Below are 19822 nucleotides of genomic sequence, written 5' to 3' on the forward strand. Positions count from 1 at the left end.
TCCAAGTTCTGAATTCCAGTTTCAAAATGTTGAATTGCATTCCAGAGCATTTAGTGTTTTTTGTTGGTTAGCCTAGGTATCCCAGTATTGTGTGTGCAAACTGATATAAATTTGTGTGTGGTAGCCACTTCCCATATTGCTTCCTATAGAGAAGAATTCTCTGCCTTTGGGTAAATTACAGGAATCTCCCAATTTAGATAAATGGGACTTGGATAATACCTCAGCAATTCAGACCTGAAGAGCCAAAGGCAGTCTGCTGTTGTAGGAGGAGAGAGGTCTAAAATGTTATGATCAGAAAGAAATAAACACAGTTTTTTTTTATTTTGCCGTATCATACTATCAAAGAATTTCTTTGCGCATGCCAACCAGGTACATAAAAAAAAACCTGTCTTATAAAGGGCATTATAGAAATGCAGACCAAATAACTGTTACAGTAAGAAAGTGGTAAGCACTGAGTTAAGAAAAATAAATATGACATAATCTAGCCAAAACTAAAATGTCTGAACCACTTAGAGATCTGTGGGTCTGTGCAATCTATCCAGGTGTTATGTGAAATGGGTAGATATGTTTGGCAGAAAATTAAACCCCATTGCATTTCAGCTTGTTCTCGGACATTAGGGGCTGAGCTCATGTTCCAAGTGCTGCCCAATTTGGCTCCATAAATCTGGTCATGTTCAATATATGAAGTATCACAATTACAGAATCATAGTACATTGCCCAGTTCATCTAGTCACATTTAAGTGGGCTCTTACAGCCACTCTTAAGGGATTTGCCCACACCCAATGAGGACTAGATTAATTAATTGTGCAGTTTATTAAAGCAACAGATTACAGACTGTTTTGGATTGCTCATGGCAAATACACTGTCTGCAAAGCAAGTGAAGTTAACCAAGAACATGAATAATACAGACAGCCGTGAACACTATATCATGGAATAACTATAGAGATTTCTAAGTTTCTTGGCATAACCGAGTGTGAAAATCTTACCCAATAGGTGACTGTGTGGGAAGAGAGGCTTTGTCTGTTGACCTGCCTGCTTGCAGAAAGCAGCAGTGTCTTCCCAAAATTTCTTCTCTCTTTGGCCATTCTTATACTATCCTCTTACTTAAAATTAAGAGCTTACTTAAGACCTTAAGATTAACAGCCAGGCCAAAGGAGGAGGTTGGACAAGAGGAAGCATACCATCACAGGATAACCACTGCACAAAGAGAAATGCTCTCTTTATCAGTCTAATTACACTAAAGCAACATCAGGAAAATCTTAAAGCATTCCTCTATCACAATGGTTTTGTTGTGGGTTGAAGTTGTCCTAGCATTTCAGCTAGCTAGTCAGCAGTAGCTAAGTTCTGCACAATGTCTTGAAAACATAACCTCGTATTGATTATATAGTAGTGATTTTTGGAGACTCTAAATATAGAAAAACTCAATATACCCTGGAAGGTTAGTTCTGAGAATGGTAGGTTCTCAGAATACTTAAGAGGATGTTTTGCTAGGTATTTGAAGTTAAAACAAAAAAGATTCAAAGATGAAAAAAGTATGAAATTCAGTCTCTTCACTCTAAGGTGTAAAGATTTCAGGATCTACAAGATGGAATGACTTCAGCTAAACACAGACTGGAAAATGTGGTAAAATAATAGCAAAATATTAAGAAGTAGCAGTAGATGAGAGATAATTGACTAAGGCTCAAGCCTGTCAAATATAAAGTCATAAAATACCCTGCATAAAGATAAAGTTCAATCCACAGTAGTATCTGCAAGTATTCTCAAAGAGAGGAAGTTTGTGTTGTATGCATACTCTTTGCTTGTGCAGTATTTTTTTCATTAAGTTGACAGCCTTTGAAGCCTTAAAATAGTGTTGTATGGGATGTCTGATTAAACACATAAGAAGTTTTAAAACCTGTAACGTGGACTCAAGTGAAGCTCGAAAAAATGTACGCTTTTAAATCAATATTTATTTAAATAGCAACATATTCTTTTTTTGTATTGTCTTGAAACTTATTGTCAAAGCATTCACTGTCTGAAATAACTTGGAAGATAGTTCTAGGTCCTGGAAATAATCTGAGGTAACACATAAATTGAAAGTTTCAGGAGAGCTACTCTATTCAGGTTATTGATTCTGATATTTAGTTAGTATAATTGGACACTTTTCTCGAGATGGTATATGTGTCCAGAAACACAGTCCAAAACCAATAGATTTATCAGTGTAAATGACAGCTGGCTGCATGCTGAGTGAATTCTTAAATTCATGAAAACTACATTTTTGCAAAAAAATGTAATGTTGCAGCATCGAACATTTTATTAGGATTCTTATCTCCAAATGAAGAATGGCTCCTCTGGAAAAAAATATATATTTAGTATTATCTTCAGACCTTCTTTTAGCTTCTTGTTTGGTGAAACTTCTCTCAACATACAGCTAATTATGTTTTCTGATGTTTGCCAAATCTTAAACTCAATTTTTGCAGAAGATATTTAAGCACTACATTATCCACAAATTTACACCGTTGGAATTAGAAGACATTTTTGAAATGAGAATGTTATTCTTTGTGTTTATTTGGGTAAACATTTGTATTTATGATGACTGTAGAACTGGCAGTACTAAAGACTGAAATCGTCCACTTGTTTATATGGGAAGATCTGTGCACACAGAAGGATTTGAATCATCCCCTAACTCTGTCACTTATGAACTTTAAACTTTGCACTGGGATGATGATGTTCTCAGAGAAAGAAAAGTGGAGCAGGTCAGGAACATTCATTCTTCCCCACAAATATTTGTAATGAAAACAGAGCAAGATTACTGTAATCAAAAACATGGACAGAAAACATAAAATTTTGTCAGGGATAAGCCTTTCTAAGTGAAAATTAGAGGGGTGTTTGTTTGTTTGTTTGTTTTTTCAAAGCAAATCTGAATAAACAGAAAAATTCCAAATTAGATTAAAATAAACTGAAAGATTAAATTGTACCTGTCTAAGTAGTGGTATGTGATTATAGTTAGACGCCTCATGATATCTTCACATCTTCTGAATAGTATTTATAGGATTTCTGTTTGGGCTACTTTTCCCAAAATAGAATAATTGTTTACCCTCAGGAACTTTTCTGTGAAATGAGTTCAGATTATGATGCCCTGAGTAAGAAGTATGAATCAGATAAATGTTATCTTTCTCTTCCTATGGAACAAAAAGAAAATTACCTTGGTATAAGAATTTTAAGACTGGATTTTTATTTTCCTAGCCAGAGAACTTCTCTTTGGTTCCCCTCTGATGACAGGTTGTCTGGTTCCTACCATTTGTTCATGAAGCCATCAAAGTTGTCTTACAGTGTTATGGTCCATGTCATGGATGGAGCAGAAGCACATGAAGGCTAGAAGAAAAGGAGGGAGAGTTTGAGGCATTACATGCTGCTGACTGGCTATAATGGTTTGCAGTAAAATTAGGGCTCCTGCAGCCTCTGTGCTATCTGTCCCAGTTGTACTGGTAAACTATAGGTAGTTAAAAGTGAAGCTTCTTGGTTGTTATCATTTTAAACACAGCTTTTATATTCTTCTATTTCCACATATTTGTGCTGATGGCATTGAAATAATCTGTTGACATCTTAGAGAATTTCACATCTAAGTCACTTTCAGCTGGCTTTTAATAAATAGCATATTTTAACTACTTATAACTGGTTTTTTTAATAACTCCTATTTTATAACTTTTTTTCTGTATGACAGTGACAATGTATTTTGCAGCTCACAATGCATGAGAAAGGGATGTTTTAAGCATTTCCTAAAGATACTTGTCATAAGTGAATGCGTGACTTTCTGAGGAACCTAAGCTAAGATCAAACTATTGAGATGAATCACAAGATTGCTACAAATTCTTTAATAACTATCTCATGGTTCAATATAGAGGAATATTGCTGTGGATATTAGCATTCAGGATTACAAAAAAGCAATTTGAGAAAAAAAAAACGGTTTAATATATTTTCACTGGGTACAGACTTCAACAGAAATGCTTTATAAATCTTTCAAAACTCAAATTCCATAAGTTTGTGTCTTTTAAATAGAATTTTTCTGTAAAAATGTGATCCACTTTTGTGGGGGTTTAATTTATTTTTTTTCATTTGTAGTAGCTTTAAATGGGGAATAATTCACTGATTTGAGTAGAAGTAATTGAAAGGATTATAACTTAATATGCAATAAAGTGGAAATCTACAGCATATTTTTATAGACAGTGTAGGTAGGGTTTTGGGGGCTTTGTTTTTGTATTTTGAGTGCTGTATTTTTCATAAGACAACATAACTTACTTACATTGTTATTTATTGAATACACTATATATTCCACAATGCAGCTAAATATCAGAGAAATATTGTCTTATTTCTTTAAGACATTCATTAGCCATAGTTTTTTTAGTGCTTATGCAGCGATCTGATCCTCATGACCTGTGAATTTCATTTTTTTCATTTTCCATTTCACTTGACAGCTTTTAATAACTTAATTTGTTCTGAAAATATTTTTACTCCAGAATACATGCTGATATGATATAAATAGTAATCAATCTAGAAAAAGAAAAGTGAGTACTGCAAAGGTTTTTTTCTTTTTTTGTTCCTTTTTTCTTTTTCTTTTTTTTTTGTATCCCTAGTATCCAGATGTACAGATTAATAGAGACAATGAACAAGTTTCTGCTAAGAAATTATTCTTGTCTGAAAATTTGAGAGATGTAATCCATCCTCCCTCAGAACACAAATACTGCTGAAATAGCACATTTGGGGTTATGTTTTTCCTTTATCAGTTCCATTAGTATTAATGAATAATGGCTTCCCATGTGGTAATCTAATTATGATTTGAAATAACTGGTGAACTGGACCACTGTCATAGATCAAGGAGGAAATTGAAGAAGGGTAAAGGTGGATTGTATGGGGCATGGGATCCTAAGTGAGAATAATGAGATAATGAAATGAAGTCAAGTCTCAATTGAACACTAGTGACATCTGCACAGTGAGTTCTGTTGAGCAGTGGAACTTGCAGAAGCTCTAGCACATGGGACTTTTAAAACTGAGTTGGACAAACATGAAGAAAAAAAGACTGTAGAGAACCAATTTTTCACTGGCAACAAGATGGACTGGATGATCTAATATCTCATTTCCACTCTTAGCGTCTACAAGTCTGTTTGAAAAAATACTTGGAATTCTGTATGTTTTCTAGCCTCACTTGGACTTCTTTTCTATCTAGCAGCAGGAGCTCATTATCCTGTGAGTGTGCTTGAGAGTAAATAGCTTCATTTTCAGTCTTTATTATGATAGTAAATAGCTTCATTTTCAATCTTTCCTATTGTAAAAGTTAAATGTTAGGATTTGTCAGGCCAAATTTTGAATACCTGCTTGCTTGCAACAGCAAAGAGAGCTCAGAAAATTACTGGTCCTGTGGATCACAAGATCCTTAAACTAGCCAACTGAGATTTCTGATGGTGAGAAATAAGCAAATGACTTTGTTGTTATTTATTTATTTAACATTTTAAAACTAACTATTTGCATTTGGTTTCTTTTGCAGACCACCTGAAAGGAGTGATAACCCAGAGACGTATTCAAAGAGCTGCTCTAGGTAAGACAGAAGCACACTGAAGCAACAAATTATCTCCCAGAGCTTAATCTGCTCATTGAGCAGGCTGTAATTTTTCAGTAGTTCATACCATGATATTTCTATATCCCATAACGCAACACGGAATTTTTGTATTTTGCCAGAGGTTTGGCTCAAAAGGCATGTGATTTTATGTACGATGAGGAAAATTATGCAGAATTTTATACATTTCATATTGGATTTGCTATTCCTTTCTGGGTTTTGTTTTTGTTTTGCTTTAACTGTAAAAACAATCCTTTTAGGTTGACCAACACAAGAACAGAGAGGTCTAAGATCATAGAATCATAGAATTGCTTGGGTTAGAAGGATTGCAAAGGGTCATCAATTTCCAATCCCTCTGCCACGGGCAGGAGCTTTGCATTTAAATTTTTTTGTGCTCCCTAATGGATCTGTTTCCCATTGATAGATATAGATTTGTCCTAAAGCTGAGCCTCTAGTTAGCCATGTTGTCACAATCAGGCTAAAATCCTTTTAAACTTTCATTCCAATTGGAACTGAAAGCAAATACTGGACATTTCTTTCACATCCAGTTATAGAAGTTGAAAAGTTATTCCTTGCAGCTTCTGTTGACACAGCTGTGAAGCTGAAGATATCTATGTAAGTTGTTCACATACGTGTGAAGTTATCCAATTTTGGCTTAAGATGCTTTAGGTGGACTCCATGAATTTTACACTGAAAACAGCCAAGTAGTGACTGTATGAGAATTCCACTTTTTGGGCAGTAAACTGTAGCAAAAATGTGACAAAATTCTGCTGGGGACAATAACAATTTAAACCCACCTCAACTAGATCCTGGGCTCACTGCTCAAGCTTGTCTAGGTCTCTTTGAATGGCATCCCATCCTCAAGGTGTCTTTTATGTCTTGTATACTAATTTCTTAATATATAGACATTTGTGTTGCAAATGCTATTTTCATTAACTATCTAAGCTGGTTTTCATAAAATATGTGAGCACAATTTTTCACATCCTTTGGAAATGACAGAGTGGCAACCTTACCAGCTACACATTCACACTGTAAATATTCTCAGTATATTCCACAAAGGAGCAGGAAACCCATGTGCTTTTTATTTTTGTTTTGAAAAAACATTGCTCTTTACTTAACATCACAAAGTCTGGACTGCACTAAGTACTTTCCATGCTTTTGTTTCCCCTTAAGTAGTCACTCTTTTAAAGACTGGAAATTGTGACAGTATTTATTATATGAGATGAAGAAATATTGTCTGCCTTTTGGTTGAATGTTCCTCCAAGGAGTAACAGGTGTCAAGTCTCCCAGAGATTTTCTTAAGGACTAGAAAGTGATCAAGATATTTTTAATTAAATGCTGCCTGGTAAAAAGGATAATTGAGAGGCTGTTGAAATTCTGACATGAAATAAGACACACTATTGTTTCAGTTAGAAGCCAAATAAACATCTTCCAGCTGCCTTTTTTTTTTTCTTAACTTAGATCATCTTATGGGTAAAACTCTGTAAAAAACTATTCTACTTGGATTCTGAAGAGTGTAATTCTGTTTCCCCTATGGCTATGTTTAAGATGTGAATTTCTCATTCACTGAAGGATAACTCCACTACTGAGCCCATTGTTCTTAGCTCTCTCTTCTGAAACACCATATGCTGGGAGTTAACAATGGACACAAATAGGCAGGAGGTTTTGTTGAAGGAAGGATGTACTCCGTGTGTTTTAGTACAAAACCAAAAACATTGAATAATCTACGTAAAATTACAGCAATTTACTTTCAGCATCATTTTAATCTTTATTAATGATTAGAATAGCTTATGCAAATAACTAATTTTGTTCAGTAGGATCTTCCAGATTAACATTCAGTCAGGGGCAAGAAATGGTATGACTGAATTGAAAATTATGATTTTTTTTCTCACTCTTCCTATTCTTCTGCTCTTTATTTCCTTTTCCATCTTCTCGTTGACCACCTTTTTCACTTTTCCTAATTCTTCCTGCCTTCATTTTTATCTTTTTTTCCATTCCTCCTAATTTCTTTTTTCCTTCAGATTTTTCTCTCCACAATAGCATTTACTTCTGAATTTTTCTTCTTTTCTCTCTTTAAAGGCTCACGATTCTTCCCTCAATCTTTTCACTTTCTCCTGCATGATTAACTACATTTTTGGGCAGTATTTGAAATAATTTGTACAGAACTCAAGTACTGATAGGGCAAAAACACTGGGTCAGTAGCATGCTTCTGGGTGGAAAAGATGGAAGAAAAGTTTAGAAAGAAAAGCTTCCCCTGGGTTTGCAATGTTTTAGAATGTAAACGCATATTTTATAGGAAGTCATTATCTTAAGATGCTTCAAACCAGCATTTTAGTAAAATGCTATTCTAGTTTTACATCAATTGAACATGATTTCAAATAGAAAATTAGTCTAATGTAACTAACCAGCAGTGTTGGAGGAATAAATCCTGAACTGGAGCCATCTGATGACTCAGGAAAACCAATCACACTTATCCTCCAAACTTCATTCACAGAAATTTCAGGAATCTGAAACACTTGCAGAATCAAAATGAAGTGATACAGCATCTTTAGCACCACATGCCTTTCTTTTTCTGTGCAATGTCATTGTTTGGTGCACAGCTGACCAAAAACTTAAATCTAATAAGTGTAAAGATAGCAAACATAGATCTCCAAATTAAACTGCATCCTTTGTAAGAATTTCAGCATCAAGGCCCAGTTTTATCAACATTTTACTTGGCAAAAAAGTTTTGTCAAGTTTTAAATGTAACTTTTAGAAGTAAGATTTTATATTTCTTCTGATATTCAAAAATTTGTTTCCAAGTTCTTTTCAGACAAAATTGCCTTTGAAAAAAGGAAAAAAAATCCTATTCCTCATGAGTAATAAAAATCCTATTCCTCGCAGCTATTCCTCATGTATAATAAGGTGACCGTGTATGCCAGAATTTGATTTGTTATAGAACTGTAAATGCCTGAGAGGAAGGATTTGGGGATCTATTGCTTTTTACATTCCAATTTGTAGCACACATTTATTTCAAGGAAAAATAGGGAGCTTTCTCTTGACCTTGGTCCCTCAATAGCCTTTTCTATAGAATCTTTTCCTAAGTTTTCAAAGCTACATACCTGTTCCTAGAATATTAGCATTAGTTTATGCTGCTGGTCCTTGCATGCTACGTGCATCTCTATGGTGTGCTTCATTTTGTATCCTTGCCTTTCTCTGGATAGAACTGAAAGAGCAGCATTAGTAGTAGTAGTAGTATAGATTGGACTAGATGATCTTCTGAGGTCCCTTCCAGTCCCTGACATTCTGTGATTCAGTGATTATCACAAGAATAAGTAGCCACTAGAAAGGTGGTGTTACCATGGTTTGTCTGTTAAACTCATAAGGGATGCTTAGGAATTATATGAAAAGTCTCTCTGCAGTCAAAGCACAGCATACTGCAGACACAGAAAACATTAACTAGGCTAATAATAACTGCCTTCAATTCATCTTCTGTGAGCACAGAGAACTTCCAAACTGCTGGCTTGCATCATAGTTAATCTCTTATTTAAATAAATCCTTATTTAAATAAAATGAGCTCAATTTCTTTCAGTGCTTTGCAGCTTGTAACTGAAAAGCCATTAGACTTTCATTATGTGAAGCAGTAGAGTTTTGATCTGTACTAATGTCATAAAATGAGGAGACACTAGTGTTTTTAATCATGAAATGACAGGATCTGAGAGAAGTGGCAGTCTGTGTTTTTCCACACAACTCTGACACGATCCACAGAGAATAGTAAATGGCCTTCTTTAAAGCTATCGTTCCTGGCACTCAAGAATGATAACGTGTATAGGCTAAAAAAAGCCATTTAGAGAAATAATCGGTTAGTTAGTCTGAACTCCAGAATTTTAAGGGTTTTGTTTTGTGATAGATTAAAAAAAAAAGTCCCTGATACCACTAGGTATACCGAGGTGCTTCCTAAAACCACATGGATGGGTTTCATGCATTTCCAGTTCATAAAATATGCCATTTTTACTAGGGAAAACAGCAATACAGTAAGTTTACAACAGTCTCAGAATAAGGAATATATTTATAGTAGAAATTAATGATTTTTATATCCATAATATGTCAGTATGTTGTGCTTTTCATGTATTTCTGCTTGAAATCTCAAGCAATAAGCACTGTTTTTGTACAAGTTCACTGCTCCTGTGCATTCGGAGCACTGATTTTGTTCCTAGTATGACCTCTAGTGGTACCAAGGCCAATTCTTTTCAGTAATGGATTTTGTTCTTCTCTTAATGCACCAAAGGAAAGCAATCAGAGATGCAGTCTGATACTGACAAGAAAATGATAAAATTATGTTTCTTAAAAACGATGATGAGTTTTAGCTATTCCTTATATGAAGATATATTTAGCAAAATAGGCTGCAAGTCAGAAATCATTGTCTTTTTGTCTTTTAAAAAGATTTACTAAGACAATGATAAATACGTTCTTGAATTCGCTCTTTGTAATAATTTAAACAGATTAAATGTTTTTAGGAAGGTTAACAAAATCATTTTTCGAGCAAATACTTACAATAATGATGAGCAAAGAATTCTGAATACATATATAAGTCATTATGTGGGATATTTTAAGAAGATTAGAAGATCTTTGTAGCCTCTTTTCACTGCAGTGCAGTTAGGCTATTGCAGTTATTCCAGATTTGTTCCACAGGAAAACAGCATAAAAAAGCATAGACTTTGGCCCCAGGTAACTGCAAAGTTACACACTATAACAGACTTACTCTCTTAGTTTCATATGCTTTTTTAAGCTTAGAATCAGTGCTGTCCAAAGCTAAAACTCTGAACCCTTGCAGAGATTTTCTATTTCTGTATGCACAAAATTCTTCTGTAAAGATTATTGCAGTCAGGAAAACGAAACAGGATTTTTGAAGTAGCAGTTAGACAAGCAGCAAAATTTCCCTTGCTGTAGTACCTGAAGGCTGTTGTCAAGTGACATGTTTTGGGTTTTTCCCAGCATTATGCAGAAATGAATTTTAAAACTCTAGGAGAGTATTACAAGAAGAAGACTCTTCTTAAACCTGGCCTTTCAGGCCTCAAGTCCAACCAGACGTCTCTCCCTCTAGGTTTCTCTTCAGATTTTTTAAGGATGTTCTGTAGGCTTTTTTTTCTCTGTGTTTCCTGGACTCTTTCTAGCAGGTTTTGCTAGATTTAGTGCTGAAATCTAGAAACAGCTGTGAGTTTTGTATTTCATCATATCCTTAAGAAAGAGAGCATTGCATCTTCAACAAAATCTTTTAAGAATGTTATTCTGCACTGCCAGAGAAAAGTCCGAGATTATCTGTGTTTCTATTAAGCTTCCCTCATGACCCACTCATCTTCAGCTTATCAGATCTCAAAAATGAGTAAAACACGTATTTGGATCAAGTTATATTTCTATTAGGAATCTGAACTTGTAGCACAGAAATCTGGTTCCCAGTTGTATTGACACTGGCTTTGGCAATTCACAGTTGTTAGGACAACTTGAAGTCTGTAAACTTTCTTGCAATATATGTTTCTTCTACAACCGTAACAAGTTCAGTTTGAATAACATTATTACCTAGGTTGTTCTGAAAGTAATTCCTCCTATTTATTTCCATGAAAACTACAACATACTCAAAGCAGAATAAAACAATTTGACAGGGCAAATTCTATGCCACAAAACACTATTTCTCAACACAGACAACCACCATTAGCTATGCATATTCACCAGAGATGAATGAGAGCCTATATGCTGCACTCATAATTATCTGCACTAGTGGAGCTGACCCACTGTTCCCCCTGCTGAAACACACCATCTACTACCTCATTGTGCTCATGTCCACTGTTTTGTCTCCATGAACATTCAGCAAACATTGATGAGTTTCAATGAGTGCCACTTTTCCTCGTGGAGGAGGTCAATTCTACGCCTTTGTTTCACAGATTTCCATGTCAGAAGCAATTGTGTCAGGCTTCCCCTCTGCTGCCATCTGTCACATAGCAATAAAATAAAATGAGATATTGACAGGAAAGTGGTTCAGCCACAGCTGCCATGCCACTAACATCCACCTCTAATGTTTCAGGCCAACACAATAACATAGGAGGAATTACTTTCAGAGCAGCCTTTGTATTTAGAGGCTTCACTCAGGTGAGTAATAAGTGTGAAAACAGAATCTGCAGATAGAGCTCTTCTTTCTCTATTTTGGCCTACTAAAATTACAGTATTGGGAAGAATGTGCTGTGAGGACAGTTATGTATTTTAAAAAGTCCTCATAGAGGTCTGCAGGATTTCCACACTCAGTTTTTCAAGACATGATAGACAACCAACATGATTTAGTTTTCACCTAACTTTGAGGAGATAACCTCCCAACGTACCTCCCAGCCAGAGTGATCTGGAAATTCTAACATAGAATTTGAAGCAATAAGATAAAGGAATTATTATTAATTATTATTATGTGTTTTTTATACACACCGTCTACTATGCTTAAGCTGATTTGCTTTGGCTCCAGTACAACTCAGTAGCTTCTCCAATGTGCATCTAAAAAGATGGTAGAGCATCTAAAATTAACTTTCAGTTTAAGGCATTCTTCCTTCAGATTCCACAGATTGCACAAACATGTACATACATGTGGGTATGTTGTTCAGCAGGCTAGTTCTGTATCAGTAAAATTTAAACTGTGAGAGCACTTTGTGTAACAAAGAATAAGCTCTTTAATGAATTATAGACAACAGATTAAGCTCTTTTCACATCTGCATTTCCCTTGAATTTTCTTTCAAGATAAAGGTAAAATCCTAAACAGCAATTTTTAACAGGTAAAGCACAGGACGAATTAATGAGAAATAGCATAATTAATATGGAATTTAATGTTTCATAACAAGCTGCAAATCTGATGCAAAACTCCTTCCATTTTCCTTTAATGATCAAAAGAAATTAATTCACTACTTTGCCCAAAATTTTTCAAATAGTAAGATCAAAAGGAAATAATTATTTGGAACAAGTAGTTAATGTTAGTATCCCACAAATGTGCAGAGGTTGAATATACTTCTCCAGTTAAGAATCTTGTGGATGAATTGCAATTGTTTCAGATCATCAGGATTATCTCTTCCCATATGTAGTACAGTGTAATTGAGCTGGCAACTACCAGGACATCTTAATTGAACTTAACATTCTTTTCTTCACGGGATATAGTAAAGATCTGTTTGAATTATGATAAATGCGTAAATATCTCTTTACTACTTCTTGCACTTTCTTGAGCAGATAATCTAACACAGAGACCCTCACAGTTTGGCTCCTGCAGCTGATGGCACGTTCTAGCAAAAGTGTGGCACTTAGAGTGGGGTACGAAGGTAGCCAACATAGACAGAGTCCAGAAATCACATGCCAGTCCCCAAACCACTTAAGGTGAATATGGTAACACTAGTGGTGGTTTATTCCTGACATCTCAGCTTCACATTTAGAAGCATTTTCCACCCTTTTCTTTCAAGAGAAACGTAGCAAAGCATAGCAAAGAGACGGTTTTGGTTTTGGGTTGTTTTTTTGTTTTTTTTTTTTTTAGTTGTTTTTTTTTCCATGAAAGCTCTTGAATGTTTTAGAAATGAATGTTAATGAAATCTCAAAACTGATGGATGATAAATCACACAACTTCTTAGGAGGTAGGGAAATATCAGGTATGTAAGTGTCTAATATTATGAACAGGATAAGTGATTCAACAAATAATCTTATGTAATCTAGAGGCAAAATGCATTTTGTAAATGTAAGCAAGAATCTGAATTAGTAGGTGCTTCCTGAATGTGATGCAGTGTATTACTCTTCCACTACATCAGCTGGCGTGTATGGAACACATTAAACTGGAAGCTTCTTTTTTTATTCACTGTAAAGTTCACTTGCATATTCGGAAACCAACAGAGAACTTCTAGCCACAAGGATTTCAGAAAAAACTTTCATGACTTGAGTGCAGCTGAGGGGAAGGACAACACCTTGTTTCTTGTGCTGTGTATTTTAAGGAGCACATATATAGATGACTAGTTTCAAAGAAGAGAGTTAAGAGAATTGAAATGTGAATCTGTATTTAGCCAAAACGTCTTGCAGAGACTGGAAAAAAATATCCTCACTTGCCAGGTGTGCACTGAAAGTCAGTTACTTTGAGCCAATTTTAAGCCAATAGAACAGTAAACAATGCAGAAGAAGAATACTTATAGCCACTTTTGCTAAAATCAGTGAGTAAAATAACGAATCAACAAAATAGAGATGCCTTCAACCCCATACACATACAGATTTATAAAACACTGAAAATTAGACAGTTTACTTCGATGTATACTTAGAATCATAGAACCATAGATTATTCTGAGTTGGAAGGGACCCAGAAGGATTATGGAGTCCAACCCACACAGCACCACCCAAAATTCAAACCCTTTCTCTGAGAGCATTGCCCAAATGTTTCTCAAATTGTGGCAGCTTGTGGCCATTACCACTACCCTGGGTAGTCTGTTCCAAGTCCATTGGCCCCTGGTGGAGAACCTTTTCCTATCCCCAGTGTGACCCTCTCAACACAGCTCTATGCAATTCCCTTGGACCCTGTTGCTGTCACTAGAGAGCAGAGCTCAGCGATGCTCCTCCACTCAGTGCGGAGCTGTACACTGCCATAAGCCTTCCCTTAGTTCCTCTGCTCTAGGCCAAACAAATAAAGGAACTGCAGATGCTCCTTATATACCTTGCTCCCCAGACCCATCACCATTTTTGCAGCCTTTCTTTGGACACTCCATAATTCTTAGGACCATCTGGCTGAAATTTTTAAAAGTCTCTTACATTAGGATTAAGGGTAAGGTGCTCTAAAACCCACAACTTAAACTATTCCAGACAATGAAGGTCTCTTCTCATGGGTTTCACCATGCATCCCCATCTCTGTATTGTATAAGGTACACAATGTAGTGACTGGTGACAAAGTTAGGTTGTCCTGGCCTAGAGAAGGAGTAAGAAAAAAGAGCATGAAAATTCTTTGCAAGATGATCCTGAATAGCAACTGAAGGGTAGCTCTTTCTTAAAAAGCCAAAATAACAAAATATGCTGCAGTTTGAAAGCACTAAACCCTGAGCTTGCCAAAAGCTGCACAGCTGATAAATAAAGCAGTAAAAATACTAAATGAATACTGAAGTCAAATCTAAATTTTGTTACTTCAAGTGACTATAAATTTAAGAAGATAAACACAAGGCTATTCAGTGAAAAAATGAAAATCTTTCTCAGCAAAAGTACAGCTGAAGGGCAGGGCACAATGTTATTTGAGGCACAAGGATGATAAATCCCTAGGAGTTTGACTTCCAGGATATACTCAAGTTGGGAAATATATGAGTGCCCCTGAGAGTATAAAGTTTAGGGTCACAGAGAGTTTTCTTGCAAAATTTTGTGACTGTAGACAAGAATCTGTCAGAGTATCTCAAGCTGTTGCCTGCTTTCAGTAAACTGTGGTGAAATAGTGCTTTTTATCCATGTTTTCTGCAGTGCTTTGAAACACTGAGCTTGTTAACAGGTGCTATAATTTCTTTTTGGTACTGTGTGATTCTGTCACATGGAAATTATTGGAAAACTGACTAACTCCTTTGTTCCAAAATTGGCCCTTTCCGTAAACTCAAAGCATTGTCACTTTAAATGCCTCTTAGAATATAATGGAAAAAGAATACACAAGGTTCGCTTTCATCTCTAAGCAGGCAGCTGATATCAGTTGTATCCCATGTTGCCAAGTAGGTTAAATCAGAAGATGAAGCAAAGCAATCTGAAGATAAATATAAATAAGCATTGCTAGCTATTTTGCTACTCAATGTAGGACCATTAAACTCCTTCCTTGCATTGTGTGAATCAGTATTGTTAGCAAAATACTCCAGAAGTAAGATTTTCCTGCCAGTTGTTTGTGAAGTTAGGCTAATTGAGAGAAACTAATTTTCCTTGGGAGTACATTATTGAAATTTCTGTGTAGAGGTCTGCCAGCTGAAGCTCCTTGCATACACAAGCAATGTTTTCCTAAACAAGGACACTATACATCCACTACATCCCTTAATGTGAGCATGAAACCTGAACAAAATGATTTGACATTTTAATGCACTTTTCTGTAGGGGAAGTGTTGTAGTAGGCGTGACAGGACCTTCCAAACGGAGACAACAGGGAAGGGAGAGGTGTACAATGAAAAAGAAACACTTTTGAGGAATTAAAATATGTGGTAAAATAAATTATTCTTAGCTATCTTAAATTTGTAATCAAACGTTATGCTTTGTGTATCGTACTGAATATTCACGGAGTTGTCATGTTATTTCAAATATCTGAGCCTGTCTGCTGAAGAATGATACTGTTAGATGTCAGATACAGTGCACAGACTGAGCCAGTAACCTCTGCCTTAGATTGTTAGCTTGAGCTGCAGCTGAAATTGCGGAGAGGAATACAGTATGTCAGCAGCAGGAGCCCAGGGGTTCTTGTGCTGGTGGGGACTGTATCAGCTAGCAGTGTGCACGTCTCTATTGTGTATGTGCACAAAAGTTTGTGCAGCTCACCTTGCCCACAGCTGTGTTTCTTGTTTTCATCACCAGCATATACTCCAAAGGGAATATGCATAGCTGTTTTCAGGATTTATAATGCTGAGCCTTTGCATCGTATAGATACTTTATATGTTTATAAAAGTCTTTGTTATAAATTACCTGCAGAAGTAATAATAATATAATCCTTTCTACAGTATGTAATCATTGGCAGCAAAATTTTTTTCTTGGTGTTTTTATGTACGTGAGAAAATGCTTCCTGAGGCTGCCCTTTGAGGTGTAGTAACAAACATGTTTTTCAAAGTATTATATATCCAAATAAATCAAGAAAGGAAAGTCACAATATTATGATCCTCCATCTCTCTGTACTGACTAGCAGAACTAGATTATGTTTTCATGTAGGGAAGTTCTCCCTTCAAAAACAACGTTAACAGTTTAAGATGTTCCTGTCTTACACTCTACTTCCCTTCACTCTCAGGGACTAGAGCTGCCACTTTTTGTGGATAGGGATTCTCAGGAGAATCCTTTTCAGCTGCTGCTAAGGACAGCTTAAGCTCAGCCTCCCTGGCTTTGCACTGGGATGCATTCAGGATGCTCATATGAGCATGGTTCACCTGGAATGCAGTAACATCCTAAACATTTTTTATTTTAGATTATCTACCCTTGATCATCCTGCACAGCTCTGTGCTTTGTCACATTATGCCTTCCTCCTGAGGTGGAAATATGACAAACTAGAAACTACAGATCCCTTGAAATCATTGTTCAACTTGCTGCTTTCCTTGCAGGATCTGGCATGATTATTAAAGCCTTCTCATTATCAATTGTGTTCAGTTTTATTGTGTAATGTAACGAAGCCTTTAGATGTGTGAAATGAGAAGCATGCATGGTGTTTGTCCATCTTGGCTGTCTGTATTGACATGCATGATCTAAGTACTCTAAAAGAAATAGAAGGTTTTTCAGTTTTATTTGTACTAGGTTACAGCGTGCTACAACAAAAGATTAATGGTGGTAGCTGGTATGCTGACAACCAGAAAAGGGTCACTGCTGCCCTCTTGTTCCAGACAGATTCCATTCCTGAAAGAAAGGCTGCACTCCTTAGGCCTAATGACAAGTTGATGTAGAATTTATTTTCTTGGCAGAAATAGAGATTCAGATGTAAACTTGTATGTATTGTATATCAAATCTTTTGTTTCTTTTCAGTTTTCTTCAGTTATAAAGGTTAAATGTGTTTTGTTGGGAATCTTAAACCGTTCTCATTAATTCTAGAAATGCAAACTGTTGAAAAACTAATAGGTAAATACAGATTTCACTGTTGAAACGAACCTAGTTCATACAACCCATCATGAAGGCTGATATGATGTTTCTCAGAAGAAACATGTCATGTACTGCATGCTAACTAACTCTTTTATGGGACAGGGAAATGCTGAGCTGCTTTCTTAGGTTAACTTGGGCTAAAGTCTCTTAGCTTATATTCACAGTTTTTCTTTACTTTGAAAAATATCTCTAACATATTTTCAAGACATTTTCCTTATGCATACCAACTGCCCGAACCTATTGCTTATTAAAGATACTTTCTACGTTTGTTTTTTAACCTTCTTTCTGTTACTCCGTTTCCAGGTGCCAACACAGCTACTATTGGACCTTCTTCTCTTTGTGGCCAAAACTGTCAAATTGAAAGCATTTGGTAGCATTTTATGTTAAAGGAAAACTTCTTAAATGAACTGGCAAAATCATTTTTATGTATATCTAAAAAAAAAAAAAATACCTCCAGAAAATTCAAAACAACTTAATTCAAATCACTGTAGTTATTGAATCTCTCTTAGTCAAGGCCTAAATATGGGATTCAAAAAGCTATATATTTCCATAAGATAAAAACTTCTGTAGACCTCCATTTCATTACCTACCCTGTAGCTTGTATTCTAATTGAAAGTTGCTTCTTCAGAAATAAGATGGTCATCTCTTATATCTGGTCATTCCTCCTACAGCTGTTTCCAATACTTCTGAAGAGCAAGATGCTCTTGATCAAGTAGAGGAGGAACTTCGAACACAAATTGAAGAACAGAAAAAAAGGTATAACTTCTGCCTCAAATCATGTTCCAGAGGATAAATTATATTATATTACAATTTTGCACACTGTTAGCCTCAGGGTTTTCTATGACCTTTTAGAAAATGTTAGCCTTGTGGTTTGCTGATAGTTTTAAAGTTCATATATATGCTGTTGGTTTGTCTGTAAGATGCCACAGTATGTGAATGGGGAAAATCTATGCTAGGGCCAATGGTCAAGAATAAATAAAAACTTAATATCTCCCATGAGGATTAGTGTTAGAAATTTGTTCTTTGAATCCAAATGTTCTGTGGACATTCTCTGTTGATTAATGAATGTCATGCTTTCCTTGACCTAAAGAAAACCTTTAGCCTATGTAGGACTGACAAGTTGTAAATAATATGCAGAATATGCATTGGCTAGCCAATCTTTCTGTTTGCTGTATTGTAGCTTTAGCCAGGAAGATAAAAGAAAATAAATGCAAGGATATCACATCTATGTAATTTGCTAGACATTTGTGCTATCTGTAGCCTATGAGGTAATTTCTGACTGTTTTAAACTGCAGTAATCTCTGACTACACATTAACTTTCATTTGGAAGGGCTAACAATGCATATCTCAACATAATCAAATCTGTATTTAAATCAATATTGTCTGCATTTGAATTTCACTATCTTCTTAGTGATATATAAGTTTTCCAGGATAGATTTCTTGGCTCCACTCTCTAGAGAAGCTGCCAAAAATATGAGAGGTCTCTTCCTACCACCACTCTGTCCATCCTCACCACTCCATCTCTGATTATTTAATATTCTATTTATTTTAAATCTGTACCCGTTCTAGGTAGAGTTAAACATTATTCAGAGATGTGTTGCAAGGTGTTTAATACTCTTTCTTCTTCTCACATTAGTTATAAAACAATGTTCAATCACTTGAAAGGGCTGAAGGTAGAGATTGAACACCTGCAGCTTCTCATGGAGAAGGCCAAGTTGAAGCTGCAAAAAGACTTTGAAATCTGGTGGACTGAAGAGGGAAAAAAATTACAGGTAAAAAATTATTGTGTCTTTCCTCCATTTTCATGTAAATGTAACATCTTCAATAATTTTGTAAAGACATGATTAACTGACAAGATAGAAAGGGGAATGGATTTGGTCCTGATTCACCACTGCTCATTCCAATGTAAATCAGATAAAGCTAATGTGAATTATGCTTGTATGAAGCTAATACAAATAAAGCAAAGACCTTCCTTTCTGCTTTATTTTCTGTTTTGACTTCCTCCCACACAAAATGAGGGAAAGCCAAGAACTGTCTCAAAATTCCAAAGACTCTGATGGAACATAAAATGAATAGAGGTAATTGGAAAAAAATAATCATTCTCACTGCTAGCTAAACTATGATTTCATCAGGTTTATGACATGTATATTAGAAAATGGCAGTCAAAGCTGTAATATGGACAAAACCCAACACATATAATCTGTTTTTAGCAGTGTTTCAAAGTCTTCTGTAATCTTTCAGCTTTCTTAAGCTCCCAGAGGATCACTGACTCTCAGCATAGACCATATGCCCCTTGCTCTCCAACCCAGTCCAACCACTACCATCTTTGCCTCTTTAAGAACTCAATGGAAACAAAGTGTTCTATTTTAAACACTTTTGTAAAAAAAAGAACTAAAGAGACATCATTTTAAGCAACATATGTGAA

At 35.6% G+C, this 19822-nt stretch overlaps 1 protein-coding gene across 1 annotated transcript in view; it reads left to right on the forward strand.

The window, feature by feature from the left end:
• Positions 1 to 19822, forward strand: part of KIF6 (kinesin family member 6) — a 118123-nt gene that overhangs the window by 83787 nt on the left and 14514 nt on the right. The window contains exons 16-18 of the mRNA XM_065755329.1: positions 5522 to 5572; positions 18069 to 18153; positions 19034 to 19169. Coding sequence (XP_065611401.1) covers positions 5522 to 5572; positions 18069 to 18153; positions 19034 to 19169 — 272 coding nt within the window. The remainder of the gene's footprint in view (positions 1 to 5521; positions 5573 to 18068; positions 18154 to 19033; positions 19170 to 19822) is intronic.

This window comes from Cyrtonyx montezumae, unplaced genomic scaffold, assembly GCF_038088225.1.
Source record: "Cyrtonyx montezumae isolate F1298 unplaced genomic scaffold, pur_monq_1.0 scaffold_0, whole genome shotgun sequence".
NCBI lineage: Eukaryota > Metazoa > Chordata > Aves > Galliformes > Odontophoridae > Cyrtonyx > Cyrtonyx montezumae.